Consider the following 20,862-nt stretch of genomic DNA (forward strand, 5'->3'; position numbering starts at 1 on the left):
TGTTCGTGTGGGCGTGATTGGAAACATCACACCCGACATGCCTGGAAAAACAACACGCATTAGTTGTGATGAAACAGAATTCATTTTAATTTTAGAAACCTTGTGGTCGAATTGAAAAGGAAGGTACTACAGAGATTAAGAGACTATTGCAGTTATGTACTTTTTAAAGGGGAGGTCTAAAACGATGCATTGCGTTGAAAAGAGAAGCTGGATTGGATCAACTGTATTTGAGGTTTCTTTAATTAGCTGCAGGGCGCTGTATGTAACTCACTACATCTACAGCTGGCTGTATTGGTGTTTTCTTTTTTATGTTTTGAAGGTATTACCAAACACAATGTGCTGACTCCTATCCTCTCAATATCTTTTTATTAAATTTCAATAGCAGGAAAAACTTTGATGCCAAAAAATACGTCTCTAACGATAACCTGTCTGTGATCTCAAGTAATATCCCTACGCGCCACAGCTTGACAAAGGAACTACTTTCCCCTTCCAACATTGAAGACGTTGAAAAAAAGACCTCAGTTAAAATGTTTGTCATTGATTTTATTACATTTCTACTAATATTTCTAAAAAATAGTCGAAATATATATTTTTTCATTTACATATAAATCGGCCCACAAATTTCACGAAACATTCTGGACAATAACATTATAACTATAATCCCCTGGCAACTCGATTGCTGTCAGGTAGTGTTCAGAATTTCCATAGCCTGGATCACCAGTTACCTGTGGAATGAAACCAAGAGCATCCTCCTACAATGCATACGTTCATAGGAACTCCGGTCAAACCAGAGAGCGCTGTACCTGAACACCAAATAAGTGAGATCTTTAATGAAAGGTCCCTCAAAGGACAGACCAACAGACAGACTGCCACCTCACTATATCCCAGTCACCAGAGGTATTCATCCAGTGTGTATAGAGTGTATATATATATATATTACAGACAATGCAGTCCTTCTTTATATTATATATATAACAGCATCTGAAACGGCATCCTCAGGAATAACAGCCTGAAATATCTCTGAGCTATGCAGCCCTGTGATTAGCAACTCCCTAGCAGCCTTTCAAAACCAACCCTAGAATCATCACAGGCAATTAAAATGCCAGTTGTGGCATCAGAACTTAGGTAATAGATTTAGCAATCAGGGCATCTTTCAAGGAGCCGACGAGAGGGGTGGGGTGGTTGTGTCTCCAGGGAAAAGATCAGAGCGTTGCTGCAGCCAAACTAGACGATCCACGAGGGTAACTGGAACTTCACATACTAATAGTGTGTTCTAATGCTAGCACAACTTTGTGTTAAAATGAGGCAAAAATTCTGCTACTGTATCGTTTTAAAAGGGTACAGCTGTATAGTCAAAGAGGAAGTGTTGATACCAGCACTGATACTCCAAGTCCAGGCACTGTACTTTAGATATTGTCATTAATGCAGCAAATCTTACTATAAATGTATTGCCATCACTTTGTAGATCTCACATTTTCCTCTAAGATGCACATATTATGGTACATATGTACAAGGTATTTTGATTTCAATGGTATCTTTCAAGCAATTTCAAAACAGATTTTTAAAAATATTTTCAATGCTGCACTTCCAGACAATAAGGAACGCCGTCATTGTAAAAAAAAAAAAAAAAAAGACAAAATCTTCTTCTGGAACTTTATCATACTTCTAAAAAAAATTTAAAAAAATTCTGCCATTCCTTTACGAGAAATCAAACAGAATCTTCATACTTTGGCTTGCCTTCAGTCCCAATCGCTGCTTTACCAGTGACCAACGTGTTTTCAAAGTCAGCTGTGTTCCTTCATGTGACTCCTTGAAGCAGAGTGCTGTGAACCAGATGCGTAGCATTGAAAGGAGGAGCGATCATTTTTCACCTGAACCAGAATATATGTCTATTTCATACAAGGAAATTCGAGATTATAAAATTATGAAAATAACTATTGGAAACATTTACAAGAATTATTATGTTAGCGCTACGTACTGTACTGCCATAAAATAGAAACAAAATCTTTAAAACAACATGACAAAGTGACCAAAGGTGGCAGAGAGTAGGCAGGGGAAATGCAACAAACTGCAGACATGGCTTTTGTAGAAGAAATGTCCGAATGAAACCTGAGTGATGAGTGGCTCTTGGTTCCAGTGGGTTAAACAGCTAGCCTTCCATCTCTGGAGGCCTTGATTTGAATGCAGCTTCAAGAAGGTCACAAGTGAGAGTTTGGAGCTCTCAACAACTGTCAGCAGGCAGAGTAAAATCCACAACACAATGCAAGCACACAACTCTGCATGCGGGAAAGCTCAACCCGTACGGAAACGCTGGAAAGACATCACTAAAATACCTGAAGAAACTGTACTGTAGGTACTGCTAAAGGTATTGTAGGCACCAAGGGTTTCCGCAGCTAACTGCTTTAGCGTCTCAACTCCAGCTGAGTGGAATGAATGCAGGCTGCAATACAGTATACTGTACTACTGCTACTACGCTGTACTTTTCCTATACTGCACTGGAGAGAGGAGCTCTGCTCGGAATACTTACCGCCTGATGGATATTTATATTTCCAACGAGGTCAACAGCACTGCATTGATTCAGCCCAACCAAGGGCAGCACTGTGTCCCTGAATGAGATCAGAAGCTAACACTCCTCTTCGCTGATTTGTAGCAATGTAATGCTAATTTGACTCTTCATTAAGGTGGCTGTTAACACCCAATTCAGCGCATGCTTAATCTAATTGTCTGGGAACTGTGACCTGAAATTGCAGAAATACTGTGTGTTTTAGGATGACTCTGATCTGATAATAACAGAGCAGACACATATCGCTAAAGAATATTACTGATTGAGTAGTTTGTTGGGGGTGAAGAAAAAATCTATAACTAGAGCTTTCAGTCTGCCTAAACTAGTCTGCTGTAATGCATTTTTTTTATAAACTCCTTTGTACAGGATTTATTTGATTAATAAATCACCACCATGTGCACTGTAAAGCGTTTTAACAGAAGAGAAATCCAGGCTTGCTTTCATGGCTCTTTCTTGCAGCATGGTACTGCATGTGCTTGGCTGTGTTTCACCTGAGGCTCTTCCATATTAAGGTACAGAGGGAGGAAATATGCACTGAGTTGCAACTGAATGTCAAAATCATTGAGCTGAGGGCATACGGAGGAGCAGTTGATGATGAAAGCGCTTCCTGACTCTGTCATTTTCAAGGGACCTGCAATTACCTCCTCCTGGTAGCATTCAGATGGATTCTGGTGCCAAATTCGGAACAGGAAATTACTCTAAGACCCATGGCAAGCGTAACCCGTCCTCACTCCTTTAGGATCAACTTCTCCGGTCATGTGTGGGGCAGAGGTTGGCACAGACTTTCGGGAGAACACGGACAGGGGTGTAATGATTCATGACGTAACGATGAATTTGAATTCTTCAATTATATCATATTGTAATGAAAGTCTGTATCGTCTGTATTGTGACACAAGACCAAAAGCACATCAGAGCTCACTGCAGTTCAAGTGGTTCAAGAATAGGTGTGTTTTATAGTAAGAATGCATACACTCCCCGATCTCATTTAAGTTTCTTTTAACAAGTAGTCCATTGTTTAATGGTGATTTGATCTTATAATGCATAATGTATTGTGATATATATTGTATTGCAACCTGCAAATCGCAGTATGTATCATATCATGACATTAAAATATCGTTACACCCCTAGGTACGGATAACCGGGTTTTCGAGAAGGCAACGGGTACCCAAAAAAACACACAACACTCAGTTTACAGTACCCCAGTCCCACAGCTCAAATCTGCTGTTTAATAGACAATTGTACATAATATTGCCATCTTTTGGTCTTTGAATGTCTGCATCAGTGCTGTGAAAATGCAATCCAATACCAGCTGCTGAGAAAAACCAGGAAAGTAACTCAAGGGTTTGTATAATAAATACGAGGAGAAACGGAACCACAGATTAGACAGATGGCTGAACTATAGGAGGATGTAGTAAACATAAGCCAGCAAATGGTATATTAGCCTGAACCCTGCATGGTAGGGAAGCGCAGCATCACTGACAGGTGAGAGATACTTCTTCCAAGCTTATTACAATCCTAGTAAAAAAAAAAAAAAAAAAAAAAAAAAATATTAATAGGTCTTTTTTGCAAACCTTTTCATTTTCCCCTGTAAAATGTTCCCCTGTGTGCGTGTGTGTGTGTGTGTGTGTGTGTGTGTGTGTGTGTGTCGGAGTTTTGAAAGAGAGTGAAATTCTGCAGCAGTCCTTGCAATACTCCTGTGTGTAAATGTAACTCAGGTAAGGTAATTGCACAAAGGGTCAGTGATTTATATTGTAGTTTCGGTGCTGTGAGGGGTATTCTCCACTCTGTTTAGCTAAACCTGCTAGTCTGTATAAGCAAAGCGGGTCCCTGGAGGGTTCAACAATCAGACAACTTCAAGATCACTGAGCATTAAACCAATCCCAGCAGGGCACACTAATTAAACAGCCAAGCCCAGCGTAGCCAGCCTATCCCCACAGAGCAATTAAATCCATCCCCTTTAAAACACCATGGAAGCTGTCTGGGGAGAAAATAGAATGGGGAGGGTAGAATTCACAAAATGTATCTGAAGAAAAAAACAGCTGACAAGGGAAAAGAAGCAAGAAACGATTCAACGCTTTGTTGTTCTGCGTTTTTTTTTTTTTTTTAATTACTGGATTTAGAAACTTTTAAATGGGTAATGGAGGGGGTGACAAAAATATCTGTGACTAATACAAATGCAATGAAGTAACTCTGTTGTTGCCATGAACAATTGCATATTTCATTAAGAACAGGGGGTTCAGAAGCTACCTAGAGACTGTACAAGTGATGGGAGCTTCAAGGTGAATTACACGCTTGCAGAGCTGCTAAACACGCAATCATTACCCAAGTATCTCCCGGACAAAAAAGTGACAACAGAACAATGACATCAACTGTGTTTTCAGAGTGGTAACTGAACCAAAGGAAGGACAGCTAGTCTCTGGGTGACTACTCCCTTTCCCCTCTACACCCATCATTCCACCCACCCCAGCACAAACCTGGATCCCTGTGGTTTAATCATGCTAATTACCTGTTTCTGTACTGGACAGATTGCAACTAGAGAAAACCTTTTTTTTTTTTTTTCACTTGAGCTCAATAACAAATAAAAATAAAACACCTTTTTAAAAAGATCTGATGCTGTATTGTTGGTGCGCAGCTTAATCTAAACTTCAAAGGAAAGAAATAACAAAAAAACCCAGAGGGCTATGCAGTACTGTACACTTTCCTTTTCTTTGGTTTAATCATCTGTTTATCCGAGGTAGGCCGCTGAGATTTTTAGTTTAAGGTGGGCGGTATTTGTGCTGGAAGCACTAACAAGATTCAGATTTGAATTTTACAAGACAGAATGAATTATTTTTTATATAAAAAGAAAGAAATCAGCACAGCCAAAACTCAGTACTTTAACAGCACTACAATAATGTTCAAGAAGGGCTGAGACCAGCTGTAGCATTATATGCAGAGTCAACTTTAACCCAGGTCCACACCCTCGTATTTCAACAAGCCAACATGTTGCAGCTGCCATTTGCAAGCAATTGCCTGGAGTAGAGCAGGATTCTATATCCGAGTAATCAGCTGAAGACATCTGTACCTGTCACATCCCTGAATGGCTGTTTGCAAAAGAGAACTGTGCACAAGAGAAGTGCTATTGAGACCTAAGTAAAGGGTCTGGTCCCATGCCCTGTCTTGAGAAATCTAAACAGCAAGTAGCTTCATTGACACCTGATCTGACTGAGATTAAATGGGTGCATTATCAAGCATCCCACAGGAATGGGCCAGTAGGTATCTACTAGCTTACTAAGGTAGAGTAGGTCTGGATCAAGCGCTTTAATGGACGGCGGATGTAGTAGTCGCTAGAGGGTGATAAAAAGTGTTGTTAAAATAATAGTAAAAATTACTTTAATAGTAACCCAGTTAGGTTTAGGGCTGGAGATTAGGTTTAGAGGTTGAGATTAGGTTAGTTTTAGGCATTAGGCTTAGCGGTAGAGGGTAGATTTAGGGGTTAGTAGGCAGGTAGTACTACCGGCCCAGTCCTGTGGGATGATTTTTGTTTGATAACGTGCAATTCAATCGACTGACTCAATCAATTCGGCTGTCATTGACATGGAATTGCTTGTGCCTCTTGTTAACAATCCCGCTCAGTGGTCCTGGCTTGTGCTGCTCCAATGCTGCGTTGTTACCCTTTTCCTTTCAACCTAATAGGAACCTTTGTGTGAAATAGAAAATACACAGGCGATCTCAGAGATGAAGCCTGATTATTTTAAGTGTGGTACATGAAACATAAAATATCGTGCTTATGCTTTTACACTCTACCCCAACACAAGCCAATATCCACCCTGCAAGATATCAGACTAGACGGGCTCACAACGGGCTCTGGAGTATTTTACAATGCCCTATATGTAATTGTTTTATTAATAGACATTATATTTTAATAATAAACGTCATAGTGAGAGTTTACAGTAATGACTAAAGCTATTTGCGGAATTGAAAAAAAACTGGAATTAAAACGCTGCAGGCTATGCAGCTTTGTGCTCCACAGTAATGACTGTGCTGAATAAGGAGGCTGTGGGATGGGAACGGTGGGAGTTAACAGAGGATATCCTTCCTTTAATGGACAATGGAGGAGGTGAATAAACCGCAGTGAATACAAGAGGCTGCAGAAAAAGAGCTGGCTTCAACAAAAGCGTTATCCATTGAAAAGGAATAGCTTGTGCACAATACAGCGAGAGAGTGAAGAGAGGCGCTCTGTGGCTGTGCAGATACAGAGCTCAATAGAACAGTGCTGGCTCCTGAAGCTTGTCGTTCCTCTGCACACAGAGCTTTGTGTTGATACAGGCCAAGCTTTATTTCTTCTGTGTGTGTCTCCTCACTGGAAACAGCCACGGCAGATCCTCCTCCATCAGATTCATTTCTCCCTGAAGTTTTGTTTAAAGACTTTACTTTTTTTTATTTGTGATATTGGCGCAGCCGAGGGACAAGCAGGCAGACAAACAAATGAATCTAAAAATGCCTGAGCTTTAGCAGTGAAGTATTTGTAAAGCTGCAGCTCGATCAATACTTAAGGGTCCTGTTACAGGCTTTTGGGAAATCATTAAATGTTAAAGCGAAACAGTCCAATAAAGGATCAGGGACAGCATCAGCAACAAAGTCTGTTGGGGATTTCTACAGAATGGTGACATGTCACCAAACGATTGTCTTTTAGAATCTGAATATGCCCCCATAGTGAGGGACTGTATTAAACCTTGTCCGATTCCGTATCTGGTCTACAGTTCACATCCTACTAATAATGAGGCTATTCTGATGCTTTCCTCATCTTTTATTGATTTTTTTTTTTTTTTTAGGTTTTTAATTAGGTTTTCTATTCGCAGGTAGGAAATCAATTGATCGTTCGTAAGGATTTATCAAAATTCCAATACATCTGTGGTGCGGAAGCTCATTTGTGTAGCACTGGGCACTGAAGCCCGTAGGTGTACCTGAAGACAAACAGATACACGAAGCAGCACAATTCAATATCTCATAAAGTAATTGGGCTAGCAAAATAATTGCATAAATCTTAGCTAAATAGGTCTCAAATGTGCAGTTGTGAAAGAAACACGTGCTATAACACGCACGTACAGTATCTTCATTTAAAGCATGATATCTAGTGCTAGTAGGTTAAAGGAAGCTCTCACTTTTAAAACTTTAATCACACGTTAGCTGGGTGATTGCACCTCTGCCGTGTCTACTGGGTCAAAGAACGTGACTGGCTGAAAGAATGTCAGTCAACATGTGAAGCAGCTGATTTGACAGGAAAGAAGCCAATGGAGAGGTGGAGACAATTTTACTTTCCATGTGAAATTACCCAGGAAGCAGAAGGCAGCATGGCTTGCAAACAGCGATTACTTTAGCCTACAGCAGTACCAGACACCATGCTGTAAAATTAAAATACTTGTTTGCTAAAACATGTGCTTCTTTCAGAACTGCACATTTGAGATTTACTTAATGAATGGATGTGGACAATTAACCTGTTTTGTTAGCTATGCCACAGCTCTCAGAAGCCTCCCTGATGTCGGCCCCTTAGCAGTAGCAGTATAATCACTATGGTAACATTCTTGTGGCGCCAGTGTTGTCGTAAGCAAGGCTGCTGGGCAGGAGACTCAGGTTTTGTTGTGCAGTAATGCAAAAGTGACAGAGGAAATTGGATTTCCTAGCAGGCAAATCTACTAAGAGATACAAGATTTATTCTTGAATGCTACTGTGTATTTAATAAAGTATTAGGAATCATCCATCTCAAGCGTTATTTTAGCTTTAAGGTGCACGCACAGCTTTCCTATAAAATAAATATAATCCCACAAACCTGACTAACTGTGTTTCAGGAAAACCAGGAAAACCTGACTAACTGTGTTTCAAGATTATCTATGCTTTTAACTGTATAAACTTGTCTATAAACACTTAATATTTCATTATATGATATGTGTACTTATATAAGCTGATAATCATAAGTGAATTGCATTCAAAAATGTTATTTTTAAATGAAAATGTAAATCTTGTCAATTTCAATGAAATGGTCACCAAAAGCAAGGGGATTTCAAAGTCAGTTAAAAGTCTGAAATGTGTATAACACGGTGTTAGAACACTGGCCTAAGTATAAAAGTGTCTTTGTTAGATGTTCTCTGAGTTAACTAGCATGTTACCTAATTAACCTTTTGTCACCAATTATTGTTAACAGGTGAGGGTCCACGATTACTACAAATATAGGTAGCATAGGCACAAGTTTGTCATTCCTGAATGTAAGGGAGCAGAAAATGGCAAAATACGCACAGCTAAGCAACGAAAAAAGGCAGTCTGTAATTACTTTAAGAAATAAAGGTAAATCTTTAAGACAAACTGCAAGAACTTTGCAAGTGTCTGTAACTGCTGTGGCCAAGACCTTCAAACGATTTGAGAAACTGGCACTCACGAGGACCGAACAAGGTCAGGCAGGCCAAGGGTGACCTCAGAATCAGAGAACAAGTTCATTCGAGTCACAAGTCTGCGAAACCGGTGATTAACTGCCCCTGAAATACAAGCTCAGCTAAATGCTACTAGAAGTACAGATGTTTCAACATCAACTGTTCAGAGGAGATTTCGTGAAGCTGTCCTAACTGGAAGAATTGCTGCAAAGAAACCATTGTTAAGAGTGCAGAATAAAAGGAAGAGAATTGCCTGGGCCAAAAAACACAGAAACTGGACGTTTGAGGAGTGGAATTCGGTCTTATGGACCGATGAGTCAAAATTTGAAATATTTGGGTCCAACCGCCGAGTATTTGTAAGACGCAGAGAGGGTGAGCGCATGAGTTCTGCATGTGTGGTTCCCACTGTCAAGCATGGAGGAGGCAGTGTCATGGTCTGGGGTTGCTTTGCTGGTGACAGAGTTGGTGATCTTTACCAAGTCTATGGCAAGCTCAACCAGCATGGCTATCATAGCATACTTCAGAGGCATGCCATTCCATCAGGATTACAGCTAGTTGGGCAGTCTTTCATTCTTCAGGAAGATAATGACCCGAAACACATCTCAAAGTTGTGCAAGAACTATCTGGCGAAGAAGGAAAGTGAAGGACAACTCAATCTAATGACATGACCTGCCCAGTCTCCAGACTTCAATCCCATAGAACTTGTATGAGACGAACTGGACAGAAGAGTCAAAGCAAAGCTACCCACAAGTGCCCTACATCTCTGGGAATTGCTGCAGAAGAGCTTGGAAGACATGTAGGGTGATTTCCGGCTGAAACTTGTTAACCGAATGCCTCGTGTTTGTGAGGCTGTTATTAAGGCAAAGGATGGCTATTTTGAGGTATCCAAGATTTAGAGACAATTTTCAATTTTCTTGAACATTGCTTTGATATGTTAAATATAAAACATTGCTCTTTATGTTTTGTTTTGTATATTGTAACATGTCTTTTCATTTTCAAGTATTTACAGAAACGTATATGACGTAAAACACTGTCAATTATGAAAAAAACCTAGTTTCCAGCAAGTGTACTGAAACTTGTGACTGGTACTGTACATTTATCCTGTCCTTACTATTGGCTCAGTAAATACCATAAAGCCTATGCTTAAGGCCATGCAAACACGCAGTTAATAAAGTCATTTTACATGCCTTCCTGCTACCACATTTACCGTTCTAAGCTCATAAATGTAGCTTCTAAACTCACAACTCAAATAACTTTACCTTTCTTGTTTTATTTTTATTCCAGCTGTAGGGAAAAGCTACACAATGCCAGGGCGCTCACCGTCTGGAATTGAGGAATTCTCAAGATACCATGACGAGACAGACAGAGATTCCAAGACATTTTTAAACATTTCCTTTCGCCCACGGAATTAATAGTTACTAAATAAATGTTTATTTTACAGGGTGTGAAATTCACAACGGTCAGAGGCTATATAAGTGGCAGCTCTCTCCCCTTCGCTCAGGAAACAATGGCATTCACTCGTCGCCATGGCTGGGGGATCGCAACGTGTCTTGGAAACAGCACTGAAGAAGAAGCCAGTCACGCTAACATGCCCTCTAACCAGTTATTGTAACCTGTGCTGTTCTTACAGGTTTCAGAGAGCAGTTGTGGTGAAGGGGGACTCGCTGGTTGAGGTATAAATATCTATAAAGCCATTTAGAAATAAGGATTAATAAAGTGTTTATTAGCAGACCTTATTAAAGCATTAATAATGATATTTATAATATGCTTGAATAATCTCAGCTCCCTACGCTGATTTGTCCTTAATAACCTCAATTCTAAATGGCTTTATAGATATTTATAGCTTACTCTTTCATATTTATGTAGCATCTAACAATCATTAATAAATGGCTAATGAAGTGTTTATTAGCAAACCTTATTATATATATATATATATATATATATATATATATATATATATATATATATATATATATATATAATAATATATAATGTGATAATGAGTTAATAAAAAACAATGATCCAGTTATAAAAGGTGATCCATAAAAATCAATAAACAGTATATTCATCATCATTAGCTTCTACTAACTTCAAGCCACCTTTAGTTCAAGCTCTTGTCAGGTTTATACAACAATAGCAATGCAGCACGGTAAAACAAAGAGAAACTATTAAAATCCTCTGACCAGAAGTCAGTGTGCAATGGTATGAATCTATACAAACAATGGATCGTCAGCAATGATGCCAACTGCTCATCATACCCCTGCAGCTGCCCTTGTGCTGCCATTACCCTTTACTACAGAACCTTTGTATTGCCATTTTGGTGCCACTGCAACTTCATTGAATAGGATTTGGTTACCATAGTTTTACCACATCTCTCTGTACTTTTTTTACATGATTTTCCATGTTTCCCTACACTTTACTACACTGTGCTACACTTTTACTATGGTAATACAGTAGTCTCCGGGTAAAAGAACACCCCTCAGGAAACAAGCAAAGTGTACTTATAGCCAACGTGTTCTCTCAGTCAGAGTTAGCCACCAGACACAATATGAATCAATAAATAAATACATATGTATTACTTGTCATGACGCACATGCATCAACATATGAAATTAATTGAATAAGTAAAAGCAAAGTAACAGCCCATCCAATGTTAATAAAAGCAAAGCAAAACAACCCAGTCAAAAAGCTTAAATCACTGTGTGCTATGAAATTAGCTGGCGGGTGTGTTTCAGGCTATCACAATGGCAGAGGCAGAAATAATGTGAGTTACTTAGGGTTAACAATGTTAATAAATGAACTGTCAAACTAAATTAACACAGCACCCCTACACACGTTGCAAAATGCAGCAGCAATATACAAGACATGCACATCATTTAACAGAATGGTGAAGCAACTCACTAGAACAGGGAAACCCCAAATTGCCCGGTGACTTGTGTCTGATTCAGGTTTTTTTTCAAGAGCTCTAACAATTTCCAACTTTGTGCAGCAAGAGAAACAGCGACGCATTTTGCCGTTTGTTTACATGCCATTTTGTAGCGATGAGGTGCACTCGTGGAAATCAGAATACAAAACAATTCAGTGATATGATGGCAGTTCTGGAAAGATTTAATAAACCAATCAGTGTGCCTCAAGACACTCTCGCGATGACAAGTCGCTTTTTTACAAAACAGTACTGTACCCATGGTGATCGAATCGCTATCACTGTAAAGAAGATGATCTTTTAAGCAAAGTTCCTGCTCTTTTAGCCAGAGCATTTACAATGGGAAAAATCTGTTTCACCACAAGGGTGTTCCCCTAGGCAAGGTGTTCTCTTAGGGGGTGTTCCTATATACAGAGACTACTGTACCACAATATACAGCTGTGGCCAAAAGTTCTGCATCACTTTTAGAATTTTAGGATTGAGACATCATTAAAAAAAAAACAAAACAAAACAAAAAAAAATGATATGAACATAATTTAGATATTTTACTTAACATTATGTTATCAAAGAAATTATAAAATGACATTGCAAATGATGCCCGGAAGCCATAGTAGCTGTATAGTATTTCATGTTAGATTTGGAATGGTGTTTCTCATTAACGCAAGGCCTCATCCAGGGCCCTTTTTCAATGTAAGGGCTCTTGCTTTTCATGCTGAGAGTCTTGTTGCAATTGTGCACAGGGATGATCTGTTTGGCAGGCCCTGTTTGTCACCATGAAGACACAATTACACCCCAGGGTGCGCTTGCTGGGTTAACAAGCTGAAAAATAATAATTCGCACCCCTTGCCTAAAACTGAACACAACAGCAACGCCACGATAATAACAAGCACCAGGAGACTTCTATCCCGCCACAACCTCCAATCGCATTATTCTTGGGCTTGAAAAGGACAATGGGGCATGACTGATATGTGGTCCATTGTTCCTCTTCAAGATTACCGTCTGTTTGGCTGCACCAGGAACGCTTTACAGCACAGTGAAGGGGGCTCAGCTGCTTCCTATGCAGTGTCCCAAAAGGATTCTGCTCCGATTGCCTGAACCCATGGGATACTTCTACTCAGAGCGGAGCAGTTAGGCGTTCCGAGAACCATCCAATTTGCTTTTCCATTTGGAAAGCATGTCTAGATTCAATGTTATACGACAGCCCTGTTTTGCATCATGTATATTTCCTGACACTGTAAGAATAATTCCATTATTGGACGTGTGATACTATGGCTTCTTCACACTACTTTGCATTTTGTGGCAGAGCACTGGGGGTTAAAATCAATTCAGTTGTTTTGTATTTTCTGCTACGATGCCAACAATGAATATATTCATCGACTTTGCTTCCAGACGTTGATGTTACTGTATATTTTATAATACTTGAGTCCCATTACTGATCAGCAGGGTTTAACCGCACGCATTGAAACTGTCAGCAGCACAAAGATTAACAAAACAACCTCACCCAGGTTTTCTCAAACAGAGCTATTCTGGGGTCCTATAACATTAAAAATACAGCAAATACACACAGTGAATGCATGCGGCTTGCTCTCTGAACTACTGACAGGCCGATCAGCAAGTAAAAGGACAGTATGCTGGCAATTTAGCACGGGGTAAGCTTGTCGAGCACATGGTAACGTGGGGTTGGGGTCAATTCCTTTTTTTCAATTCCAATTCCATTTCAAATACCTTTGTAAAATCCACTCCCAATTCCAATTTCAATCCCCATTCCTTTTTTTAAGCAATTCCCATTGCAATAACAAGTCTTTCAAAGGAATTCCTTTAAGAGCATGGAATTGGAATTGATTAAAAAGGAATTGAAATTGGAATTGGAATTGAACAAAAAGGAAGCGACCCCAGCGCTGATCAGGGCTCACAACTGAAGACTGTTTTTGCAATTACTAATGTTTTTTTTTTTTTTATACTGACTGAGTACAGGAGCTGCTCTTCAGCTTAGTTGCACAGACATGTGTAACACAGGCTAGACCAGCAACAGTGTCTATATTATTAAGCGCCAGCACTATCTAGAACACTTGAGCGAGAGTGGCAGCACTAGATGGCGCCGGTTCTTACATCTATGAAGACACTTAATCTAATCTGAATTACACGGCAAGCAACTGTAGCTAAAGATCAGCTCTTAAAAGCACATGAAGAGAGCCACAACGAATGATTGAAAACCCCATAAAAACCAGAGCTCTGATCCGCTCCTGCAGGACTGTGTTCCAGTGATTTGCTTGCTGCCCTCCTCTCCTCTCCTCTCCTCCATATGAGCAATGGCACTGAGCCACTGACCCTGGTCATCCTTGGCTTTTCCAACCAGGCAGGATTTACCTTCCCTGCAGACAAGGGCATGCGGCCAGCCCCCGGGAGCGGTCATTTCAGCTGGAAACTCTCACTTAGTCCTGGCAGCCACCCCATGAACTCTACTTCCAAAAGCGTCGACAGGAGCACCATCTGGCCAGTGTAAATGATTACCCTGGTCATGTCAGCAGGTCAGCGGGGTCCAAGGTCACAGCGCCTTCAACTACTTTGTTTGTTTGTTGGTCCTCCCCCTCCGACCCCCCAAGAAAATTAAGAAATCTCTTGCATGAATAGATGAAAATAAATAAGGAGCTTACAACCTTCCCTTAAAGACTTCAAATTACATTCTCATATATTTCTGTCCTCTTACCTCTTTACCATTCCAAGTGGTTCCTATTGCAATTATTCAAATCCTGTGTTTCATTCAATTTTTGATATACTTTGCATTCTGGTGCTTTGACTTTAGTTTCCTGATTAGTGCATCAGGCTTCCTTTAGTACAGTATCTTTGCAACTGTGCAGTACCTTTACTCAACACCTGTTCACAAGACAGTGTTGACACTTACAACTATCCTGACACTTTGGTGGTCTAGTATATGAATTCACGCGAGGTCACGCGCGGCTCATACGACTTCCTCTGCCCTTCAGCTGCATTTATTAAAGCGCTCAGGAGGAAGGGGGGCTGTTTATCTAGTCCAGGGGCACATTGCTGTTCTCAGCTAGATATCCTGAGAGATTCTGCGTTTGTTAGCATGTAATGTGTGCCCTCCGCGGCTCTGGGTTTAGTTCCGGAAGGGATAGGAGTTATCTGACACACGCGAATGTGAAGCTGAAAACGGAACACAGAAACTACCATTCTCGTTATAGGTGCTGGAAAAGTCCCATTGCCAGTCACAGTGAATGACAATGTATCAAATTAAAGATCAATGCTCTTTCAGATCGACATTATTGTTTTTAAATCTTAATGCACTTCAGATCTATATTGCATTGAAGGTCGGGCGCAGTGGCTCTGTTCAGTACATTCAGTCTGACGTTCCAATTACACTTTTAAACTTTCCTAAAAAATATCATTTACTACATATTGCTGTGATTGGATAGCTTTTTTTTTTTAAATGTTACTCCTGCTACAACTATTGGCGTGTATATTTGACGTAAAGTGTGGCGGTTTTGCAAGCAGGTTCAAGTGGGTGGGGTACTGTAGGGCACATTGTGGGGCACTGCTGCTTTAAGCTGAGATCCACAATTAAAATCTTAGCATGTATTTTCTTACTTAGCTTGTTCAAGCTGTGTAATTTCCCTTGCTGTGGTTAGGTAAGGCTCCCTGCCAGTCAGTGGAATAACACGTGATGTGTTTGTGCCTCAGTGTTTTACTGAGAGAGGGCATGATTTCTCCAGGCTTCAACAAGGTCACCTTCCCCACTCTGACCAGGGGTGGCGCCAGCGGGGCTCAGTGCTGGCACGCAGCCATGGCAGTGCCCTGCTTGCTCTTTTAACTATCACACACACACACACACATACACACACACACACTCACACGAGCACACAAACACGCACAGACACATACACTCACACGCGCACACACACACACTCACACACACACACACACACACACACACACACACACACACACACACACACACACACAAACACACACACACACACACACACACACACACGCACACACACTCACACGCACACACACGCGCACACACACACACTCACACGCATACACACACACATTCACACGCACACACTGCTTCTGCAGGAAATGCATAAGATGGAAGCTATCCTTTTGATTGTCCAGGTTACACTGAATGAAACACAGTGTGAAGCACCTACATTATCAAATACAGGCATAAAGACACACAGTAAACTGTACTTTGAGCTGGAGAGACAAAAGCGTCTTCCTCTCCTGAAACTTGCTTGTCAGCATGTCACTGTGAGCAAAATCAACGTGCTTCTTGCAGCAGTAGGGGGTTATAAATGAAAACAAAATATAATCAGGAATTTCAGATTATTTGTCAGCAGTGTAAATAACAGAACTTGGACTATATATATATATATATATATATATATATATATATATATATATATATATATATATATATATACTCATACGCGCGTATATATCTATATATATCATCAGTGCCTACAGAAAGTCTACACCCCCTTTCAAAATGGTCACCTTTTGTTGCCTTATAGCCTGGAATTGAAATGCATTAAAATATTTTTTTTTTTTCATTTATCTACATGTTATCCAACAACTTCTAGGTGAAAAAATATTCTAGAAAATTTGTAGAAAATTAATTAAAAATAAAAACTGAAATATCTTGGTTGGATAAGTGTCCACCCCCCTTGTAATAGCAATCCTAAATTAGCTCAGGTGTAACCAATCGCCTTCAAAATCACACACCAAGTTAAATGGCCTCCACCACTGTTAAATTGTAGTTATTCACATGATTTCAGGATAAATTCACCAGTTCCTGTAGGTTCTGCTGGGTAGTGCATTTCAAAGCAAAGACTCAACCATGAGCACCAAGGTGCTTTCAAAAGAACTTGGGGACACAGATCAGGGGGTGGGTAAAAAAAAATATCAAAGGCCTTGAATATCCCTTGGAGCACGGTAAAGACGATTATTAAGAAGTGGAAGGTGTATGGCACCACCAAGACCACCAAGACCCACCAAGCACACAGCCAACGCTACACTGGAGTGGCCAAGGAACAAAAAGACAAAAGTCGCCCAGTCAGACCCCCAACCTAAATCCAATCGAAAATTTGTGGCATGACTTGAAGATTGCTGTCCATCAACGCTCCCCAAGGAACTTGACAAAGCTTGAATAGTTTTGTAAAGAAGAATGGTCAAATATTGCCAAATCTAGACAGACTCACAGCTGTAATTGCTGCCAAAGGTGCTTCCATCACGTATTAAGTCAGGGGCGTGGAGACTCATCCAATTATGATCTTTCAGTTTTGTATTTTTAATATATAATTTTTTTCTCAATGATTATTTTTTTTCCACTTAAAAGTATGGAGTATGGTGTGTAGATAAGTGGAAAAAAATCTTATTTAAATGAATGAAACTCTGAGGCACTGACACAACAAAATGTGAACAAAGTTCAATGGAGTGTAGACTTTCTATAGGCACTATATATATATATATATATATATATATATATATATATATATATATATATATATATATATCATCATCAAACTGTGTGGGACAAATTTATTAATGAGTTATCCTACATTGGTATATGATTAACAGACCTTGAATAGTATCACTAAAGCTTAAAATAAAACTGAAACTTGTGTTTGTTTGTTTTAAAGTCATTTGAAATATAAAGCACCCACACAAGGGGTGCGTTTTCAAAAGCGTCTTCAGCCCAGATTTTATATTTAAAAAAAGAGAAACAGGGGAAAGAATTGGTTTTGAAAACATACCCCAAAAGTTCCTGAAGCTGTAACAAAAGCCAAGGGTGGGTGTGGGTGTGTGTGTGTGTGTGTGTGTGTGTGTGTGTGTGTGTGTGTGTGTGTGTGTGTGTGTGTGTGATGTATCCGTTTTGAATTAAGAAGCTAAACAAAAAATGATTCTTAAAATAAATTCTGGCTCCTTGTTAAGATCATTTTTCTTCTTAGAAATGAAGATTTACAACATGTTCTGTCAAGTTAGACGCTGTAAAGAAGCCATCAACTCATCTGAGATTACCATCAGGAAATCTTAATGTTATAAGGCGGTAAAATGATTTTACAATACGCATACGGGTGTGTTGACCAACCAAGGCAATGTAAAATTGAAAAAAAAGAAATAAGTACTGTACATGAGATGTTGTAAATAGAGTACAGGGGTGCTAAATTGCCCGTGTGCGAGCCCCTCTGATATGGGATAGCTGTTCCATTTCCTTATGAATCTGCAGCCTGGGTGGATGGGAACGAACCCGAGCGACGCCGCTCCACAATACAATGGCTCTACACACACAGTACAGATTCCTCAGACTAAGTGAGTGACACGCTATAATATTCGCAGCCTGGAATAACAATCGGGCCACACAAGGGCTCCAGGCAGCCCTGATCAGACGCGATTCTCCCTCTCCTGCCTTTTCATTCCCTCGGGAGCTGTTTGCCATGCTCTTGTCATATCTCCTGCCACGGAACATCAATCATAAAGCGTGAGACTGTGCCCTGGCGCTGGCCAGGTCTGATTTACAAACATTAGCAAGGAATACAATTACACAGAGTACGCTACCTTGCACGCAACGCAGCCGAAATAGAGACGTATTTTCTCTTAGTTTCTTTTCAAGATGTGTTTCCAGTTTTAACAATAAATAAACTATGCGTGTAGTGTATTAATTATGGCAGGGGCAGTCATTCCTTCACACTACAAATAAATAAATAAATAAATGGATGTAATATCCCCTAAAATATATCCTAAAGGCTTGTATTAGGCATGATATTATATATATATATATATATATATATATATATATATATATATATATATATATATATATATATATATATATCCAAAATAAACTACGTTAAACTACATTCACGTGCTATTATTTTAAAAAAAAACAGAGAGATGGTACCCCAAATCTCAGTAATAGAGTCATTTTGACAAACTCCTACTGACACTCACACGCAGAGACGCAAGTATCTATCAAATCAAAGCTACATTTAAAAACTGGCAACAGGAACATAATACACTGTGTAAAATACCTCTTCAGAAACGCTGGGTACAAGTTCAACAGAAACGCATACAATAACTTTGCATAACTTCAGCTGGCAAAGTTTATTTGGTGCACAAGTATTTATCACACAATAATAGCAAAAAAATAACGTTAATTACACCTGAGCGAAAACATAACACACTCATAACAAACCTAACAGAGACTACAGATAGAAAGCTAAGCTAACTGGCAAAGAGACCTCAAGGCTTATAAATAAAGAAGTCACGCACCGTTATTACCTTTTAAAAACAGATTTAGGTGAAAAAAAGTCCAAAAACCAAGGCAGAGGCATGCAGTACAAAAGTTTCGATTTGTCGCAAGGAACTGCACAGTTGTGAAAATAAACATTGCATAATAACTGAAATAAACAGACATCGCAGGGCTCCCGTCCCGGTAGTGTGTACAGAGCTCTAGCGCTACTCCACGGTCGCTCTGCCGGTGATCAATGATTGAACTGAACAAAGGCAGAACACGATCAATTTCTAATACCTATCAATGCAACAGCGATGCTTTTATTCCCCCAAACTCGCTCCAAAAGCCCATTTCGCCTCATATTCCGGTACAGCACGCTTTATAGTTTCATATTCTCCAGAAAGGTAAAGGGTTGCCACTAACCTGAAGCCGCCGTAGATCAAATTTCTTCCAATATTGAAGCATCGATCCCACATCGGCGGCCATCTTGGGGGACATTGAAGATATTTTTTTTTCTCACCGGCTAGACTAAATATATGGGCTGGATTCCCTCCGTTAAGCAGCCTGTATTATTCTTTTCCCACGAAAACAAAAAAGTCCCCAAAAGTAAATGAAGCTATAACAGGACTTAAAGAAAATAGCGAAGCTCTGCGAGCGGAAGGGCACGTTTCGAAAAACAAATAAATAAAAATTGGTAACCCTGCATTAGTGATGTCCATTGATTTGGAGAATGTTGAACTGTGCAATTGCACTTGACTTTGGTTTTGCAAAGTTATCAATACTGACGTAACGTGTTGATCAATACCGTCTGGAAATGGGAAAAAACAGAACAATTTAATTAAGAAATGTTTACTACCGAACAGGGTGGAGTTCAGTATAATTCCGCTACTGTATTGGCAAAAAATTCTGTATAACAGTACCCATCAGCATAGTAATGATATGCCAGGTGTTAAATAAATATATACGTTCTCTTAATAATAATAATAATAATAATAATAATAATAAATAATAATAATAAATAATAATAAACAACTATTAAAAACGAGACTACCTTTATTTAACTATTTAATTTTATTAACAGAAAGTATTGTGTGAGAATATTTGATTTTGTGTTATTCCTACATCGCCATATAACAGTATCATTTACGTATATACATTTACTTTCACATTTTAAATAATTACATGTATTAAAAGTAAAAAAAAAAAAAAAGGTAATAAACAAACTATCACACACACACACACACACACACACACACACACACACACAGGGGTTGGGCACAAACATGACAACACACCTGCGAAAGTGCATATACTTTACAAACTATGCGTGCTACAACTGCTTTATTTGTTGTTGCGAATGGCATCCCTGAAATGTATTCTGTAATATAAAACCGCTAATTCCCTGTTGGAAGACAGTTTCAGTGACGGCCATGGGCAGAACAGTAAATCTCACAGACTAGAGGGCTGATAGTAGGCGCTCAGTTGACAGGTGCTTCCACACCCAAGACTGCACGGTTTACTGATGTTTCCCAAAAGGCACTATTCCCAAAATACACAGTTCTCCAGCCCAAGTTTCCTTAAGGAATACAAGGCGGTATTAGTCCCATCAAATCAGTGCCATTATTTCAAATGTAATACCCCCCCACCCCCCTTTAGAAATAAAGGAAACAAATGTGATCAAATAAGCCCCAACATGGTTTGTTTTATTTAGCTAC

At 39.6% G+C, this 20,862-nt stretch overlaps 1 protein-coding gene across 4 annotated transcripts in view; it reads right to left on the reverse strand.

Moving 5' to 3' along the window:
• The window catches only part of LOC121300126 (homeobox protein cut-like 2), a 96,842-nt gene extending 76,978 nt beyond the window's left edge, over positions 1-19,864 (reverse strand). For 2 of the 4 annotated variants that reach the window (XM_041228545.1, XM_041228543.1), the window contains exon 1: positions 19,571-19,864. In XM_041228545.1, the coding sequence (XP_041084479.1) occupies positions 19,571-19,645 (75 nt within the window). In that variant the 5' untranslated portion in view covers positions 19,646-19,864. The remainder of the gene's footprint in view (positions 1-19,570) is intronic. The other 2 variants (XM_041228547.1, XM_041228546.1) reach the window with 1 other exon arrangement.
• Positions 19,865-20,862: the final 998 nt, after the last annotated feature.

Source organism: Polyodon spathula, chromosome 25, assembly GCF_017654505.1.
Source record: "Polyodon spathula isolate WHYD16114869_AA chromosome 25, ASM1765450v1, whole genome shotgun sequence".
In the NCBI taxonomy this organism is placed as follows: domain Eukaryota; kingdom Metazoa; phylum Chordata; class Actinopteri; order Acipenseriformes; family Polyodontidae; genus Polyodon; species Polyodon spathula.